This window comes from Vanacampus margaritifer, chromosome 4, assembly GCF_051991255.1.
Source record: "Vanacampus margaritifer isolate UIUO_Vmar chromosome 4, RoL_Vmar_1.0, whole genome shotgun sequence".
In the NCBI taxonomy this organism is placed as follows: Eukaryota; Metazoa; Chordata; class Actinopteri; order Syngnathiformes; family Syngnathidae; genus Vanacampus; species Vanacampus margaritifer.
Window position 1 is genome coordinate 27,577,660 of NC_135435.1, and position 17,982 is coordinate 27,595,641.

At 37.6% G+C, this 17,982-nt stretch overlaps 1 protein-coding gene across 2 annotated transcripts in view; it reads right to left on the bottom strand.

Annotated features, from left to right (window-relative positions):
• Window positions 1-17,982, bottom strand: part of galns (galactosamine (N-acetyl)-6-sulfatase) — a 28,756-nt gene that overhangs the window by 6,132 nt on the left and 4,642 nt on the right. The window contains exons 10-12 of one of the 2 annotated variants that reach the window (XM_077563718.1): window positions 10,177-10,319; window positions 9,960-10,062; window positions 3,161-3,282 (exon numbers count right to left, since the gene is read on the bottom strand). In XM_077563718.1, the coding sequence (XP_077419844.1) occupies window positions 3,161-3,282; window positions 9,960-10,062; window positions 10,177-10,319 (368 nt within the window). The remainder of the gene's footprint in view (window positions 1-3,160; window positions 3,283-9,959; window positions 10,063-10,176; window positions 10,320-17,982) is intronic. The other variant, XM_077563719.1, reaches the window with a different exon arrangement.

Consider the following 17,982-nt stretch of genomic DNA (forward strand, 5'->3'; position numbering starts at 1 on the left):
CATTGCTCAGGTGTGTCGCCATGCCGATTACTGATTCATAACACTATTTCTGGAACACACGCACACACAATCAAGAACACAGTGGCAGACGGAGGGGGAATTGAGGAGACAATCAAACGCATGTGTCCTGCCTAACCTCGCCCTCCGACAGCCACGCCCCCTCCCCCGCTCCTTCCCCCTCCTCCATGGAAATGGAGCACTTGGGTGAGGACTATTGATTAGAGACGCAGGAGCTTGGTGGTAGGGAGCAGATGAGGCCAGCCTGGAGCGTCAGAGCCGGGACCGCACTCTGGATGTGTTAACCTTGAGGCCTCGGGTCATAAAACGGTAGGCAGGAAAAGTCTCTGACGTACAGTTTGGCCCAGTTGGGAAGGCCCTCAACATTGCATTTAAGCCTCTTGAGTGTGGCGGACCAAAACTGCCAAAATTAAAAAATAAAGACATGACTAAATAAATAAATGAATAAAAGTGAGAATAAAAACGGATATAAGACATATAGTTTAAAAATTAAATACAAAAAAATAAATATAAATGGAAATAAAAACGACAAAATATATATCCATAAATAAATTAAATAAAGTAAAATTGAATGCAAAAATAAAAACCGAGATTCAAAAAATAAAAATATAAATAGAATCAAATATCAATCCATAAATAAGAACGCACTGCTCACATTTATTTATTTCATGCTGCAGACGCTCTGTCAGGATGAAATGTTATTCAAATGAGGGGGCGGTCCTAAGCATGTCGTGGGTTGGGCTCCGCCATTATTTGTATTTTATTAATCTTGGTTTATATATATAGAAATATATATATAGAAATATATATATATATATATATATATATATATATATATATATATATATATATATATATATATATATATATATATATATATTCCATTTATATTTACATTTTTATTTATATTTTTAGATCCATTTTTATTTATTTATTTATTTAGTCATTTATTTATTTTTAATTTTGGCAGTTTTGGGCCTCCATACTTGAGAACCGAAAAAACAAACTCCATTTCTGAAGTGTGTGATTGTGGTTGGCATGTTTTGGACTCATCAGACCGCAAGGGAAGTGAGGGTATGCGCGCAGACAGGCGCTGCATCATCTTAAGTGGCTCTTTAGGTGCAGGCAGAGATTTATGGCGGCCCGGCAGTCGGTCCGGCTACGGGAGCGAGGAGCACACGCATGTACATACACACGCAAAGGATAAAGGATTAAAAAGGATGGAGCAGAATTCTCCCCAGTGGATGCAGAGGGACAGCCACTGAGAAGAGAAGTGGCAGAAACTGTAAGGAAACAGTTAGGAGGATGGAAAACAGATAGATCGGAGTGGACGTAAAACAGTGGAGACGTGTGACCTTCCCTTCTGGAAGACTTTGCTGCATTTTACATGACTGCACATTGATTAGTTGAGCTTTTTTGTCTTTCAAGCAGACTGTGCCAATATCAAAATGAATATTTTATCATCCAATCTCATATCAGGGCTGAGAGAAAGACAAACAGGAGACGAGGGGAATTGGTGTTGTACGAATAAAATGGCATTCAGCTTCAATCGAACCCTTGATTCATTAATTCATTGAGATCGGCGATGCTATACGTATATTCATATAGTATATTTACACCAGGGGTGTCAAAATTAGTGCGTTAATTTCGAGTTAATTTCGAGTTCCTTTAACGCCACTCATTTTTTTTAATGCGCGATTAATTATTTGGAAAGCCTGTACTGGGGGAATTCAGGTCGCAATGCAGCATCAAAATTTAGCAGTAATAAATGTAATAATGATGCATACATTTGTGGAGACTGGGGTCAAGTAGTATTTTACAATTTAAAAAATGTGCAGAATTTTGCAAGTTACTTCATGTTAAAGATTAGATAGCTCTTAACTCATTCACTGCCATTGACGGCTAAAGACGTCAAAAATTAATTTTCACTATTTCTATTAGTTAACCATTTTTGTTAACAAGAGTATGAAAACCTATAATTTTTTTATTGTATATTTAGAACAGATATAAAATTTGTGATTAATCGTGGGTTAACTAATGAAGTCATGCAATGAATTATGATTAAAAAATGCAATCGCCTGACGCCCCTAATTTTTAATAATCTTTTCTAAAAAAATATATAAAAAAAAAAGATGCAAAATTTTTTTTTTAAATAAAATTATTATAAATATTATTAAAAATTAGGGGCGTCTGGCGATTACATTTTTTCGTAATTAATGGCATGACTTCACTAGTTAACTAACGATTAATCACAAATTTTATATCTGTTCTAAATGTACAATACATTTTTTTCTAGGTTTTCATACTCTTGTTAACAAAAGTGGGAGAAAAAAAATGAAACTAATAGAAATAGTTTAATTTTTTTTTTTACGTCTATAGCCGTCAATGGCAGTGAACGAGTTAATCTAAAAAGAAAAATGCACTGACAAATGCAATTATGCCATCTAGTGGCAGAAAAATGACCTCAACACAAATAAATATCACACTCATTTTTTACAGTACAGTAATTTTTTAAATTTTAACTAAATTTGATAAATTATTATGAAATTACTGTATCAATGACTAAAAGATGTAGCCATATTTCTATTAGTTTAACATATTTTTACCACTTTTATCTTAACAAGAGTACGAAAATTTGTTGCATTTTATCGTATATTTAAAACAGATATCAAATTTGAGATTATACGTGAGTTAACTATTGAAGCCATGCGATTAATTACGATTAAAAAATGTAATTGCCTGACACCCCTAATTTACACCCTGACTCAGTCGTCTGCATTCATCGTTTGAGCTGAGACCGAAATGCACCAAAGCTTATTAAACAGCACTCTCTCTGAATTTAGAGCTGAAGAATTTATCTGGCAATTTTAACCTGCAGTGGCGTGACAGTCATCTTTAAGAGGGCTGTTTGCAATCACAGAGACCAGGGTGCAATCAGGCGTGCTCTGGATGAGCGGATCAATCGTCCGCTTTCTTATTTCTGCCACCGAATCCATGTTGAGCTCATCAGCATTCTGCGCTAGCAGCAGGCTAACGGTCTCACATCATATCGCCCAGCAGTCCTGCTCTCAGTTTTCTGTGTTTTGTTTATCTCTCCCGTCCCATCTTTTCCAAATATAACCAGACTTTTCAAGCAATCCACCTGATAGGGAACTTCTCCCCGGGATCTCGACCCAGGTGGAAAATGAGAGGCTGCATCGTGTGCTCCTTTTGCTCATGCGTGGTCACGCCCGGGACTTCCTGGCCTGGACAGAAGTTCACACCCTGAAACAGAGAAGTGTCTGACTGTTAAATTCAGTTTATGCATATGAGATAAAGTTCAGAATTGCCGCTTTTATTTGAGTTTTCTTAAGATGGAACCGAGTGGCAGCAGATAAACAAAAACAGCAGAGGCCCTAGAATTGAACCCTGTGGAACACCATACGTTCCATTATACATATCAATTCATATTGCACATATTCATCGGATCACTTTCTTTTTTTGTTTGAACATTAGGGCTGGGTATCGATTCAAATTTATTCAATCGATTTGATTTTGATTCACAAGAGTTCAGTTCGATTCGATTTCGATTTTTTTTTCCCCTGATTCGATTCGCAAGAGTTCAATCCGATATTGATTAATTATAGAACATCAATTTTTCTTAAAAACTCCATAAACATTAAATTCCAAAATTAAGTAATCAGTAACTGATTAAAATATTTAGTTAAAAATGAAAATAACACATTATATAATCACGTATGTGTTGGCATGCATGGCTTGGATGAGATGAAAATGTTTTCATAATTCTAATTAAATAATTAAAAATATTAATTAAAAAGATTCTGAATTGTCATAAAGTGCAATAAGTCAGGTCTTTCATAAATATAAAAGTAATTTTAAATTCATGTGAATATTACATTTCAAGTGAACAGTAAGATACCAAAAAATATGGCCTTTAAAATTCTAGTTTCTTGTTCATTTATGGGTGGAAAAGAGATTAAAATAATCGATTCATGGTTTTATGAATCAATCTCACGTTCGAAAAGAAAAATTTATTCAATATCGATTATTCGATTTTTTTAAAACCCAGCCCTAGTATGAAGGAATTACAACAATAAAAAAATCACACGATAACCCATCACAACAGCCACAAGTCGACTACTGAGCACACATAATTCCCTGCAGCACAAATAGGCCAAGCAATATAAAGTGATCACTTGCTTGGACATAGCCATTATGACAAACTTTTCATAAATGCCCTCAATGTTAACGACTAACTTTAATAGCTTAAGGAACCGTTTATTCAACAATAATGAGCAAATTGAAAATGCTCACACTGTTACTGTTCCTTTTCAAAAGGTTCCAAAATGTTTTGTCCAAAACATCTTTTTTTTTGTGATTCATTCATCTCTGGCTGCACTTTGGTGGGCACCATGATTGAGTCACGCACACACACTCCTTCAGAAACCCCCGGAGATCCGCCTCTTTCTTCAAAAACACACATTGGCTTTTTTGGGTGAGCGTAAGTAAAATTGAAAACGCTTTCATCTGTAAGGCAGTGTTGCTGCCCCCCCTCTGAGATGGCCCGACGGAACACCTCAAAATACATATTGAAGAGCGCGAGGGGAGAACGATAGATACCCGCCGCCCCGCAGAGGCTCGTCTGATCCTGACTGCTCCCGCCTTTGAAAGCCGAGAACTCAGAAATGCAGAAAAGAAGGAAAGAGCGCTCATCCCAAAGGAGACGCAAGAGGCCTGGTGCGTGTATCTCGCCGCATCTTGTACTCCACACATGAGCGAGGACTGGCGTCTCCGAGGACTTGAATGATATGAAGACCAAAAGAGGAGGATTTCAAACTCAAGCAGCGCACGGCTGCGGGGGCATCAGAGAAACAGCGGGCAAAAGAAAGGTAAAAAAAAAATAAAAATTGTGAATATTTACTACGAGGCATGTGAATATCACATACGTTGTGTTCTAGGGTCAAACTGACACATTTAAATCTGCATTGTTTAGGTTTAGTCATACTTTAACATCTATAAACATTCAACAAAATTAAAATAAATAAAAACTAGGGGTGCCAGGTTATTAACATTCTTAATCTTAACTAATCTTCAATAGTTAACTCACGATTAATCGCACATTTTATATCTGTTCTAAATGTACAATACATTTTTTTTCTAGGTTTTCATACTCTTGTTAACAAAAGTGGAAGAAAAAAATGAAACTAATAGAAATAGTTTAAATGATTTTTTTTTTACGTGTATAGCCATCAATGGCAGTGAACGAGTGCAGAATTTTGCAAGTTACTTCATGTTAAAGATTAGATAGCTCTTAACTCATTCACTGCCATTAACGGCTAAAGACGTCAAAAATTCATTTTCACTATTTCTATTAGTTAACCATTTTTGTTAACAAGAGTATGAAAACCTATAATTTTTTTATTGTATATTTAGAACAGATATAAAATTTGTGATTAATCGTGGGTTAACTAATGAAGTCATGCGATGAATTATGATCAAAAAATGCAATCGCCTGACGCCCCTAATTTTTAATAATCTTTTCTAAAAATAAATAAATAAAAAAAAGATGATAAAAAATAAAATTTTAATAAAATTATTATAAATATTATTAAAAATTAGGGGCGTCTGGCGATTACATTTTTTTCGTAATTAATCGCATGACTTCACTTGTCAACTAACGATTAATCACAAATTTTATATCTGTTCTAAATGTACAATACATTTTTTCTAGGTTTTCATACTCTTGTTAACAAAAGTGGGAGAAAAAAAATGAAACTAATAGAAATAGTTAAAAAAAAATTTTTACGTCTATAGCCGTCAATGGCAGTGAACGAGTTAATCTAAAAAGAAAAATGCACTGACAAATGCAATTATGCCATCTAGTGGCAGAAAAATGACCTCAACACAAATAAATATCACACTCGTTTTTTACAGTACAGTAAAAATAGTACAATAATATATTTTAAGTTTTATACTCTTGTTAACATAAAAGTGGAAAAAATGTGTAACTAATAGAAATATGGCTGCATCTTTTAGTCATTGATAGTCATTTCATTATAATTCATAAAATTGGGTTACAATTAAAAAGATGTACTGTAAAAAACGAGCGTGATATTGATTTGTGTTGAGGTCATTTTTCTGCCACCAGATGGCTTAATTGCATTTATAAGACGGTGACAGCTCAGTCAAGTCCAACATTTTCTTTGCAATAACATGTTGTCATGCCTCCACTAGTCAAAACATGGTATTGTGGTCACATGACAAAACCAGGAAACCAGGTGAGTCGTGATTGTTTGTTAGCTGAGCCCTTGTGCTAAAACTAGAGGTGTCAGGTGATTAATTTTTTAAAATTTATATTAATTGCAGGACTTCAATAGTTAACTCATGATTAATCGCACATTTAATTTCAGTTCTAAATGTACAATAAAGTATTTTTTAATACTCTTGTTAACATAAAAGTGGGGGGAAAATACTCATAGAAATATGGCTCCATCTTTTAGTCATTGATACAGTATTTTGATAATTCATGAAATTTAGTTAAAATTAAAAAGATGTCCTGTAGTGTAAAAAAAACAGTGTGATATGGATTTGTGTTGGTCATTTTTCTGCCACTAGATGGCATAATTGCATTTGTAAGATGTCGGTGACAGCTCAGTGCATTTTTATTTTCATTTTAAGAGCGATCTAATCTTTAACATGAATAACTTGAGAAATTCTGCACATCTTTAAAATGGTAAAATACAACTTGACCCCAGTCTCCACAAATATATGCATTACTATTCAATTTATTGCTGCTAAATTTTGAGGGGCGGTCATTAATCGCGCATTTAACAAAAAAGAGTAATGTTAAAGTAACTTTAAATTAACTCAAATTTAACGCATTAATTTTTACACCCCTAATAAAAAATAAAATGACTTTTTTAGTAGCAGGCAGGAAAGACATGTTTAAACTTCTTTCCAATAAGTTCCATTTGCAGTTCTAGAAGAATCAGGAGACGAGCAGCAGCTAACACAGTTCTGCCTCTTGGGGAATTTAGCCTCATCCGTTAGCTACAGCCGTCGCAGGGACCGTTTTCTTTTATACAACGTCGTGTTATGCCATATGTCTTGTTTCCGACGGCTCGGGACACTGGACCGCACCATAATTGCAGATTCCTCCATTTTCTCTTCCATGCTGTCTTCACTATAGAACGGCGCTAAAGCCTCTTGCTGTTTACTCTGAAATCCCGATTGCACCATGTCTCCTATTGAATGACTGGAGATGTCATCACAGCGTGCTGCGCTCGAGCTCTTCAATTTGAGTCGGCGCTGTGCGAAACATACACATGACGGGGTGCTGCGCTTTGTGAAGAAGTCTTAGTAGGTCTTTTTTTTTTTTTTCAGATCCTAACTTTATTGTTGTTGTGTTTTTTGTAGAGGACAAATGTTCCAAAAAATTTCATCTGTGGTGTGTTTAGAATTGGACAATTGCGTGATTTTTTTTTTTTTTACAGAAAAAAAAACATCAAAAAATAATGAGAAACAAATAATATGCATATTGTTTAGTCTTTAACCAGTACCTAGGGGTTGTAAAAATAATAATAAAAATAAATAAATAAATCACCGATTTATAGTGCATTTAATACAAAAACGAAACCTATTGTGCTTCACATACTGCAATTAAAAGTACATTTAAAGCAGTTTAATACATTTAAAAGCAAAGTTTAAAAAAAATTAAAATTAAAAACAGCTGACTAAAGTGTACAGTGTAAGAACAAGATTTCCGAAAGACCTTAACTCATTTGCTTCCAAAAATGTATAAAACCGCTCTATTTTACTTTTGGCATGGTCCCAAAAACGTATGTATCCGTTTTTTTGTTTTTGTTTTGTTTTTTAATGCTAGCGCATACAGAAGGGTTCGATGCAGCCTCTGACCTTAAGAGTTGGCTGAAAGCAATGGTAGTTATTACAAAACACGGCCAGAAGGTGGCAGCAGAGTATAAGAGGTCAACCAGGGCCATGTTGCAAAAAGCTCTTTTTTGGCCAGGTGTGTGAATATTGATGGAACTCAACTATATTCTAATGCTAATTGCTGCAGAACGGAAATAGAAACAAACATACTTATTTTTACTGGTGAAAAAAGAGACTCTAATCTTTCTTTTGGTAGGTTCCATATTTTTATAGCACTAGAACACAATATTCTGTGGGCCTTGCAAAATCTGTAAAAATCCAGTAAAACAGCCAGGAGCGAAGGGGGTTGCTTCAGTGAAAATGGCTGTGAGTGGATGAGTTAATAACCTGGATTTAAAAGCAGTGGCACGTTGTTGGTATGTTTGGGATTTTTATTCATTGATATGATTCACTTTGATAATAAAGGATACCAGCCAATCAAGGGGGAACAGAAAAAAAAAAGTTTTTAAGGGTGATTTTGACGGGGGCGTATTATACACGTTATTCAAGGAGTTGCACAATAACTGCTTTTTGCTTCAAGTAAAATGATCTAGATTGATAAACTACAGCTTTTCCCCATTTTGATAACAATCCACTTTCTCTGAATACTCATTTGAAATGGCACGATATGTTGTCAAGTTAAAAAAAAAAAAAAGCTACTCAAAGAAACACCACAGGAGCACAAGTGAGCGATACAAAAGACCTGCAAGTAATGACAAAGTATTTTGAAATATTAACGTCACCACAATGCCTGCAGACAGTTTGACGGGAGCCATTTAAGCCTGTGAAATTTCTCATTTTCCTCATGGCTGAGCTGCACGAACACTGCCTTGAGTGATACCTCGACTAGCTATTAACCTGTAATGTCTTCACACACACACACACACACACAAAAACACACCATCCTTGTTTATTTTTTCACTACGCGGTCCGAAAGCTAAATTATAACAAAATATCGCAACAGCTGCCACAAAGGCGGGAAAATCTTGATTACACGAGAGAAACAAGCTGCCGTAAAAAGTCGATTGGAGTATTCGATTTACATTTAGCGTTCATGGCTCGCATTATGTGTTGTATAGGAACAGTTTAAGTATTCTATATCTATACTGAAAACAGCTTTTGTGGGCGCCTAGCTGAATACATTTTCATAGAAAAGACAAAATGCATGCAAAAGCTTTCTCTTGTCCTCCCTCCCTCTCTCTCTCTCTCGTGTACTCAACACGAATCAATAAGCAACTTGCAGGCAATCAGACACCATTATTTGCCAAGTTCTACTTCAGTTCACATGAGATGATAAAGGAGGCTGCTATTGATTCAGCGGCCCTGAAGGAGAGAGCAATTTAAGCGACCGATGGGGCATAAAGCAAACTGAATCGCAGCAAAGGAGGGAGGAGCAGAGATGGATATTTTTTGAAAAAAAAAAGTAGCAAACTGTACCGCTTCACAAACATCACATTTCATATTCCTCAGCGCAAAGTTGGAGTTGCCATCTTTTTTCTTTCTGTGCGATAGCAAAAGCAAAAAAGTCCACAGCGGGGAATGTTGGTATGTAAATTACAACGGGGGGAATTCTCCACTGGAGCTGCAACAAACAAGTCTAGCGGCTGATGAATGATGCAAGTTTGCTGATTTAGGGGCTCCTCATTAATATTCATTAACGCTGCGACGTACACAGCAGTCGGCTGATGAGCCGTTTTCAGCTCAACACCAGCAGAGAAAGCCACGAAGGGGTTCGATGTGTCAGAGAATTTGTACAACACACGCGCTGATTGCACTGCACCATATGGCCAAAAGTATTTGGACAGATGTCCATTAAACCGGATCAGTACTTCTGGAAGGATTTTTGACTTGTGGCAAATTGTGTCTACTCATCATTTGCGAGGTCAGAGTTCACCGATGTTGGATTACTGGACCTACCAACTCACAAATTGTTCTACTTTCTCTCAAATGTGCTGGATGGGGTTGAAGTTTCTTTGTCACACTCAATCAAGGATGCCTTTTATGGATCTCACCTTTTTTAACTCATCCAGCGAGTTGGTCCAGGTCCAGTAGTGGGCCTTGTATTGCCCAAGCCGGACAGCCATCAGTTCGTTCCCACGGTAATAAAAAATTGGCCTGTTAAAGAACATATGACAAGTGGGTGGGAATGCTGACAAATGAAAGGTAGCATTTTGGCATCTTGGTCCCAAATTGAAGGTCAAATGCGCGTGTATTCAATTATACATTTACCGGTTTTGCAGTGTGTGAGGACTGTTCAGGAAAACCGGCGTCAGGTCCAACCCATCCAAGGCTCGATCATCAGGTGGGCTGATGCCAGCCAGAGATAAACTCGTGGTGAACAGGTCCATTACACTGGACAGCTGGAAATTCACCTTTGAAGGCACACATTTTTTTAAATTAGATCTAGTTTTGCCCACCAATGACCCTTTAACCTTGAAGGCATTCAAAATAAATACAATTAAAGCCAAGCTACTCCTTCCTTTCTGTCATTATAGCTGCCAAAAAACTCGAACCGCAGGGTTGGTTTATAGGAGGAGGAATAGATGAAGGAGTACGAGAAGAAAAAGGGAAATGAGGAAAAGTAGAAGAAGACGACGATAACAGAGGAGTAGAAGGAGGAGGAAGAGTAGTTGAAGTAGACAAAAAACGAGGATGAGTTGGAGGAAGAGTAGAAGAAGACGATGATGGAGGAGTAGAAGAGTAGAACCAGGACAAGAAAGAGTAGAAGGAGAAGGAGGAAGATTATAAGGAGTAAAAGAAAGACGAATAGAAGGAGGATTAGAAGAAGAAGCAGGAGTAAAGGGGAAAGGAAAAGGAGTAGAAGAAGAAGGTGTACAAAAAGGAGTAGGCGTATTAGGAGGAGTAAAAAGTAGAAGGAAAAGGAGGAGTAGAAGAAGGACAAGACGTAGAAGAAATAGAAGGAGTAGAAAAAAAGAAGGAGCAGAAGGAGGACAATGAGGAGTAGAAGGAGGAGTCAAAGTAGAAGGGGGGGAGGAATGGAAGAAACAGAAGGATTAGAAGAAGGAGTAGGAGGAGTAAAGAAGGAGGAGTATAAGAGGAAGGAGGAGGAAGAGCAGAAGGACGAAGAAGAGGAGGAGTAGAAGAAGACGATGATGGAGAAGAAGGAGGAGGAGTAGAACAAAAAGAAAGAGTAGAAGTAGAAGGAGGAAGATTAAAAGGAGCAAAAGAAAGAGGAATAGAAGGAGGATTAGAAGAAGAAGCAGGAGTAAAGGGGAAAGGAAAAGGAGTAGAAGAAGAAGGTGTACAAAAAGGAGTAGGAGTATTAGGAGGAGTAAAAAGTAGAAGGAAAAGGAGGAGTAGAAGAAGGACAAGATGTAGAAGAAATAGAAGGAGTAGAAAAAAAGAAGGAGCAGAAGGAGGACAATGAGGAGTAGAAGGAGGAGTCAAAGTAGAAGGGGAGGAGGAATGGAAGAAACAGAAGGATTAGAAGAAGGAGTAGGAGGAGTAAAGAAGGAGGAGAAGAAGAGGAAGGAGGAGGAAGAGCAGGAGAAGGACGAAGAAGAGGAGTAGAAGAAGACGATGATGGAGAAGAAGAAGGAGGAGGAGGAGTAGAACAAAAAGAAAGAGTAGAAGTAGAAGGAGGAAGATTAAAAGGAGCAAAAGAAAGAGGAATAGAAGGAGGATTAGAAGAAGAAGCAGGAGTAAAGGGGAAAGGAAAAGGAGTAGAAGAAGCAGGTGTACAAAAAGGAGTAGGAGTATTAGGAGGAGTAAAAAGTAGAAGGAAAAGGAGGAGTAGAAGAAGAAGGACAAGACGTAGAAGAAATAGAAGGAGTAGAAAAAAAGAAGGAGCAGAAGGAGGACAATGAGGAGTAGAAGGAGGAGTCAAAGTAGAAGGGGAGGAGGAATAGAAGAAACAGAAGGATTAGAAGGAGTAGGAGGAGTAAAGAAGGAGGAGTAGAAGAGGAAGAGCAGGAGATCCTTCTGCGAAGAAGAGGAGGAGGAGTAGAAGAAGACGATGATGGAGGAGAAGAAGGAGGAGGAGGAGTAGGACAAAAAGAAAGAGTAGAAGTAGAAGGAGGAAGATTAAAATGACTAAAAGAAAGAGGAATAGAAGAATGAATGAATGCAACTGCGGCTCCATGCTTGTCTATCATCTCATGACATAACTGCTCGTTCGAGCCACCAGGACAAATTGTTTGGCTTTGCAAATCAACAATCTCACTTTTTTTTTTTTTTAATGTCGGATTTTATCATTAAAGCGAACATGTATACTTGTGATAGTGTGCGTGTGTGAACACAGATTGCAAAAAGAGGCACATTTCCTCAGTGCACCTAATCTCCTTTTGCAGGTTTTTTTTGTATAAAAATGCATCTCTTTAAATTTGGAGAGAAGTCGAGCTAAAAAAAAAAAAGCGAGAAGAGGAAGTAGCGAGAGGACGCAGCCCGGCGTGAGCTGCCTTTTTTTTTTTATCTCCTTCTCCCAGTCTCGCAGGAGAAAAAAAAAGCTTTATTTTATTTATAAACTTTGAACTATTTTCAGATAAAATGCCATTTTTCCGCTGTCATCCTTGATCTTGCCTTCCATTCTCTCCTGAGCGAGCCTTGGAGGAAGACTGCACGCTCACAATCAGATAGCACTATCAGGCCTCTGCAGCTGCGCGGCCATGTGCCGCTGTGCTCCTATCCACACGCACGCGCACACACACACGCGCACACCAGCGCACTGAAATTAATTCACTTTACTTCCGCAGCAGCCACACAACTAGTCGGCGCAACGCATTCCATGATATCACACGTCCTGCTCAAATACGGATTTAGTCCTTAACTTTTTCTTTTTTTTTTGGGTGCTTTTCCACACGACCACAGACACACACACACTTAAAAAAAGGGACACAAGTCGAAGCCAAACTGATATATATATAAACTGATATGAAAGGTTTCTTCAAAAGTTGCCAATTTACATCCTGTATTAGCTTGGACTGTTTTTCATTGTGTATTAAACTTCGTGTTTGTTTGTTTTTTGTCTCCTCTAAATTCAAGAGAATCTACATTCCCTTTGTCCGTGCGGCCATGTTGGAAATGGGAGGAGCCTCTCTGTCCTTGTGTCTGCATCTTGATAACAAAAAATGGATCGCGATGCAAACACCGCAGCCGCCTCTTCATCCTCTGGGGGCCCACACTGAAGATCCCACCGGAATTGGGAAGAATGCTGAACACACACCTGCGTCGCACAAGCCCATCATTTCACTACACTTGCGAACAGGCTCTTTGTGTGCATATTGATGAACTGAATAACATTCAAAATGTAAATTAAAAGTTACGTCACTGTGGGTTGGATTTGTGGCTACTAGTTTAATTAGTCAACTGGATTATACAAAAGCAATTTCTACAAAACTTTGTGACATGCATGATTGCCACCTAATATTGGATTTTATTTTTTTTTTTGCAAGAAGAACAAAAAGTGAGAAACTGGAAAGAAATACAGTATGCGGGCATTGACAGAAACTTATTAAGCACTTGGTGTTTACCCTGAAGACAGCCCTTAAAGATCATATTTTCTGTATGCTTCGTATTAACCCGTGTTAGTCCTCAATTCAATTCATGAGTTGGCATTTCAGCTTGCTGGGAAAATATGAGTGGAAATTGCAATTTGCAATTGAGAATAAGAAATAGTTTCTTAGCATCTTTGTGAATCCGCTCCCTTGTAGGCCTGAACCGTTTTTGAAAAATTATTAAATTTCATTTTTTTTTCTCGCAATATTGCGATTGAGATTTAATATGCAAATATTTTTTAAGGTCTTTTTCAAAAATATTATTTTTCAACAAACACAAGTATCTATCCAATACTATATTGCCTATCGCTGGCGTCGGGCCAAAACCTTGTACCTCAAAAATTGTCGGATTCGTCCCTTGTCAGGAGACCCCAAAAACAGCATTTTGTTCGACCATTAACATCAATAAATCTCATTCACTCCCAGCCATTTTCACTAAAGCAACCCCCTTCGCTCCAGGCTGTTTACTGGATTTTGACTGATTTTGCAAGGCCTACAGAAAATGGTGTTTTATTGCTATAAAAACATGGAACCTACCAAAAGAAAAATTAGAGCATCTTCTTTCATCAGAATCTGTTTTGCAGCAATTAGCATTAGAATGAAGCTAGAAGGGAAAAGTTACGATCAAGTTTTTCCAATAAAAGTTGTTGTTTTTTTTTGCAGCGTGGAGCCGTTCTTTTGAGTGATAAAAGTGCCGCGAGTAGTGCGCTAATTAGCATTAGCGAGTCAGACTGGAGTAGATCGTTACGATTCTTTGCACGTCTATAAATTGAAGCAAAAATCATTGTCAATCAAATCATTTTGAATCAAAAATCGTTCTTAACCAAATAATCGATTCTTAATCGAATTGCAGGCCCAAAAATGGGAATTGAATCGAATTGTGAGACATTCAAAAGATTCCCACCCCTACTGCATATGGTATATAAAATGAATGAAGTGGAGGGTTGGAATATTAGCCGGACTCCCTGTTCAAGATGGTGACTACTCTGCACATCACTCCAATTACCTTTCCGAGCTCAAACTCTATCTATTGTTATGTACAATATCTATGGTCAGTGTTGAGCGTAGCATTAGATACACTCACTCAATTAGCAAATCATAGAATCGTTGACCGACTTAATAGAATTGCTTCAAGTGGTAACACACGCTTGAATTAAATTAATCCAAAGTGAATATATGAAGTTTAATTAATTAAGAGTTCATTAAGTTTAATTAATTATGAGTTCATTAAACTTAATATATTCACTTAAGATTAACTTAATTCAAGCGTGTGTTACCAATTCTCTGCGTTTAATCTTAAATCGGTTCCACAGTTCTCTTTTTAGAGTGAAGTTTAACGGTGACATATCTTGACGATTTCAGATTGTTCAGATGATTTATGTCCAGCCCTATATTCCCTTGCACCTTGCTCAAACCCTCTTTTCAACGCGCAAGCAATAAAGATGTTGTCGACTCTGGCATCTATAGATCATCTTAAAAACAAGGAAAACGATTCAGCGCGCGTAATCACGTTTTACGCACTTGCGTGCATTTACGGTGGACAATTATGACGACGAGACCCTGCAAACGCAACAATGTCCCTGGCAATGGAGCTATTCCTCTCTCCTTTCTCTTTTCCACCTCTTTCACATCTTCTTCCTCGCACCCCCACCCCCACCTTCCCGTTTCTTTATCCTCGGCGCCTGGCATATTCAGATACTGAGTCCTCATTACAGCTCAATCCAACCTCAGCAAACACACAAACAGATTAGCTGCTTAAGACGCTCCCAATCCCCCTCTCCCTCGCTACTCGGCGGCGCTATCAGGTCCCAGCACAACCCTGTGAGATGAGCCAGGGGCAAGGCTTACTGCAGACTGCAGCCTCCGCTCGCACCGCCACCAAAATCCCTCCGCATCACAGCCCCGTGTCACAGCTGCCCCTAATACAATTAAAAGTCATTTGCAGAACGCGCGGGCTTAAAGGATGGCGCAGTAGGTGGGGGGGGGGGGTTAAATTAGGTTGTGGGACACAGATAGAGAGAGAGAGAGGAGAGAGAGAGAGAGAGGTGGGTCAATAAGTGTCGCTAAACATGACAGGGAACGCGTTCCCAAATGTAGGTTTCAAAGCATGCACTCCATCTTTCTTGGCGACCGGTTCAATCGCTCGGTAGACAGTCAAGATTAGGCGCTTGCAGCACAAGTGGCTGTGATGCGGAGTGGTAAATAACACACAAAAGAAACAAAACATAACAAGTCAATACAGAGGATTAGTAAATCAATTATTCCGTCGCTCTCAAACTGATTTACGGGACTGAACGCTGCCTTCAGCGTTTGCATTTACATTTCTGGTACCTGTTGATAGGCGGAACATTAGGAAGGAACAAAAGCTGTCAACTTTCAATGCGGTTGTTGTCCTACTTCACATTTGGGTAATCCAGCAGAAATCTTAGTGCATTCATTAGTTCATTTAAAGTTCCTTTAACGCTACCATTTTTTTTTAAAAGTGCGATTAATGACCGCCCCTTACTTGGCAAGCTTGTAGTGGGGGAGTTCCAGTGGCAGCGCAGCAGACACGCCCATCTCAAAATTGAGCAGTAATCAGGGATGTGATTTGACCAAAGTGAAATTATCTGAAAATTTAGCCGGGGGGTCTGGGGGCCGCTGGCACCCAGCTAGGTCCAGGGAGCCCCCCGGAGCTCATGGGTTTTCCGTGTTTTTAAGTACTTTCAATGCACTCACATGACAAAGAAATAGACAAAACAACAGCATAAATTTTCAATGTATATTGAACTATCCCATATAAAATGGCAGTTTTAGTCAACTCAAAATCAGTCACATTCAAAAACATTGGACTGCCTTTGCTTTTAAAAACTATCACTGAGAATATCATCATATCTAACTAATGTGATTACTAAGTTAACACATAAATAATGTTGAAGAGTTCAAATTTCATGAACAAATAATTGTATCATGACCAAATGAAAAGTAACTCATATTAGAGCATACCACAAATGTCTTTGTTATAGCAGAAGATGTTATCTGTCGGAGTCATGTGCATACACAATGAACTACTAAAAAAAAAAAAAAGATTTTTTTTTGGGGGGGGGGGGGTGGTGGATAAAAAAAGCGGAATTCCGCGAATTAGCGGAAAAATCACATCCCTGAGTAATACATTGAATAATAATGCGTATATTTGTGGAGACTGGGGTCAAGCTGTACTTTGCAATTTGAAAAAGTTCCTTCATGTTAAAGATTTGATCGCTTTTGATATGAAAAGAACAATGCACCGAGCTGTCACCAATGTCTTAAAATTCAATTATGCCATCTAGTGGCAAAAATATGACTTCAACACAGATCAATATCACACTCGTTTTTTACAGTACAGTCATTTTTTTTTTAATTTGAACTAAATTTGATAAATTATTATGAAATTACTGTACCAAAGACTAAAAGATGCAGCCATATTTCTATTAGTTTAACATTTTCCCCCCCACTTTAAAACACATATAAAATTTGAGATTACATGTGAGTTAACTATTGAAGTCATGCGATTAAATACAATTAACAATTTTAATTGCCTGACACCCCTAATTTACACCCTTTTTACAGTACAGTACATCTTTTTCATTTTAACTCCATTTTATGAATCCTTGTGAAATTACTATCAATGACTAAAAGATGCAGCCGTATTTTGATTAGTTCATTTTATTTATTCATTTCCCACTTTTATGTTAACAAGAGTATGAAAATTTAGTGCACATTTAATTGTATATTTAAAACAGATATGAAATTTCAAGATCAAAAAAAATTATCGCATGACACCCCTAATTGAAAGTACAGGCAAGGGCTGATATTAGATTCTGATGGCATTATAATTGTGAGAAAAAAATATCACAGTTTGCCCTAAAATAACCTTTTCTGAAATGTTTGGCTACATAAAAACAGCATTTTTTCCCCCTATGAAACACAATCTATTTCAAAACAATATAAAATGTTTAGTACAGGGAATAAAACGTGCATTATGTATGTTTAAATAAATGTGAACATTCTTCTTCTGTTTTAATTCTTCTTAGTAAGTCACAGTGTCCACAATGAGCTATTTTTGGAACAAAACTGTTGGCTACTCATGTTGTCCTTGGGGCTAAATAGTACCTACCCACTGCTACTTTTTTTTTTTTTTTTTATAGAAAATGCAAATAATCTGTGTTTACAGTATCTTGCTGCTCCCTCCCTCCTACTAATTGGAGCCAATTAACATCAAAGAGGCCTCAACTCTGCAAGCAGCCAATCATATTGTGCCCTGCTTGGACAACCCCTCAAAAAAGAAAAGAAAAGCTTGACTTTTTAAAACCACGGTAAACCAACCTACCAGAAAAACAAAACATCAACCAATAAACCAATTGGTAAATTTTTCGACTTGATTTTGAGGGGCCTCCACATGGTGGATATTGATGAAGGAATCCGAACTTCCAGTCAATTATGGGGACATTTTTGAAAGCCTAGTTATGGATTCGCCTTCAACTTTCATTCTCAAAGGTGTTCT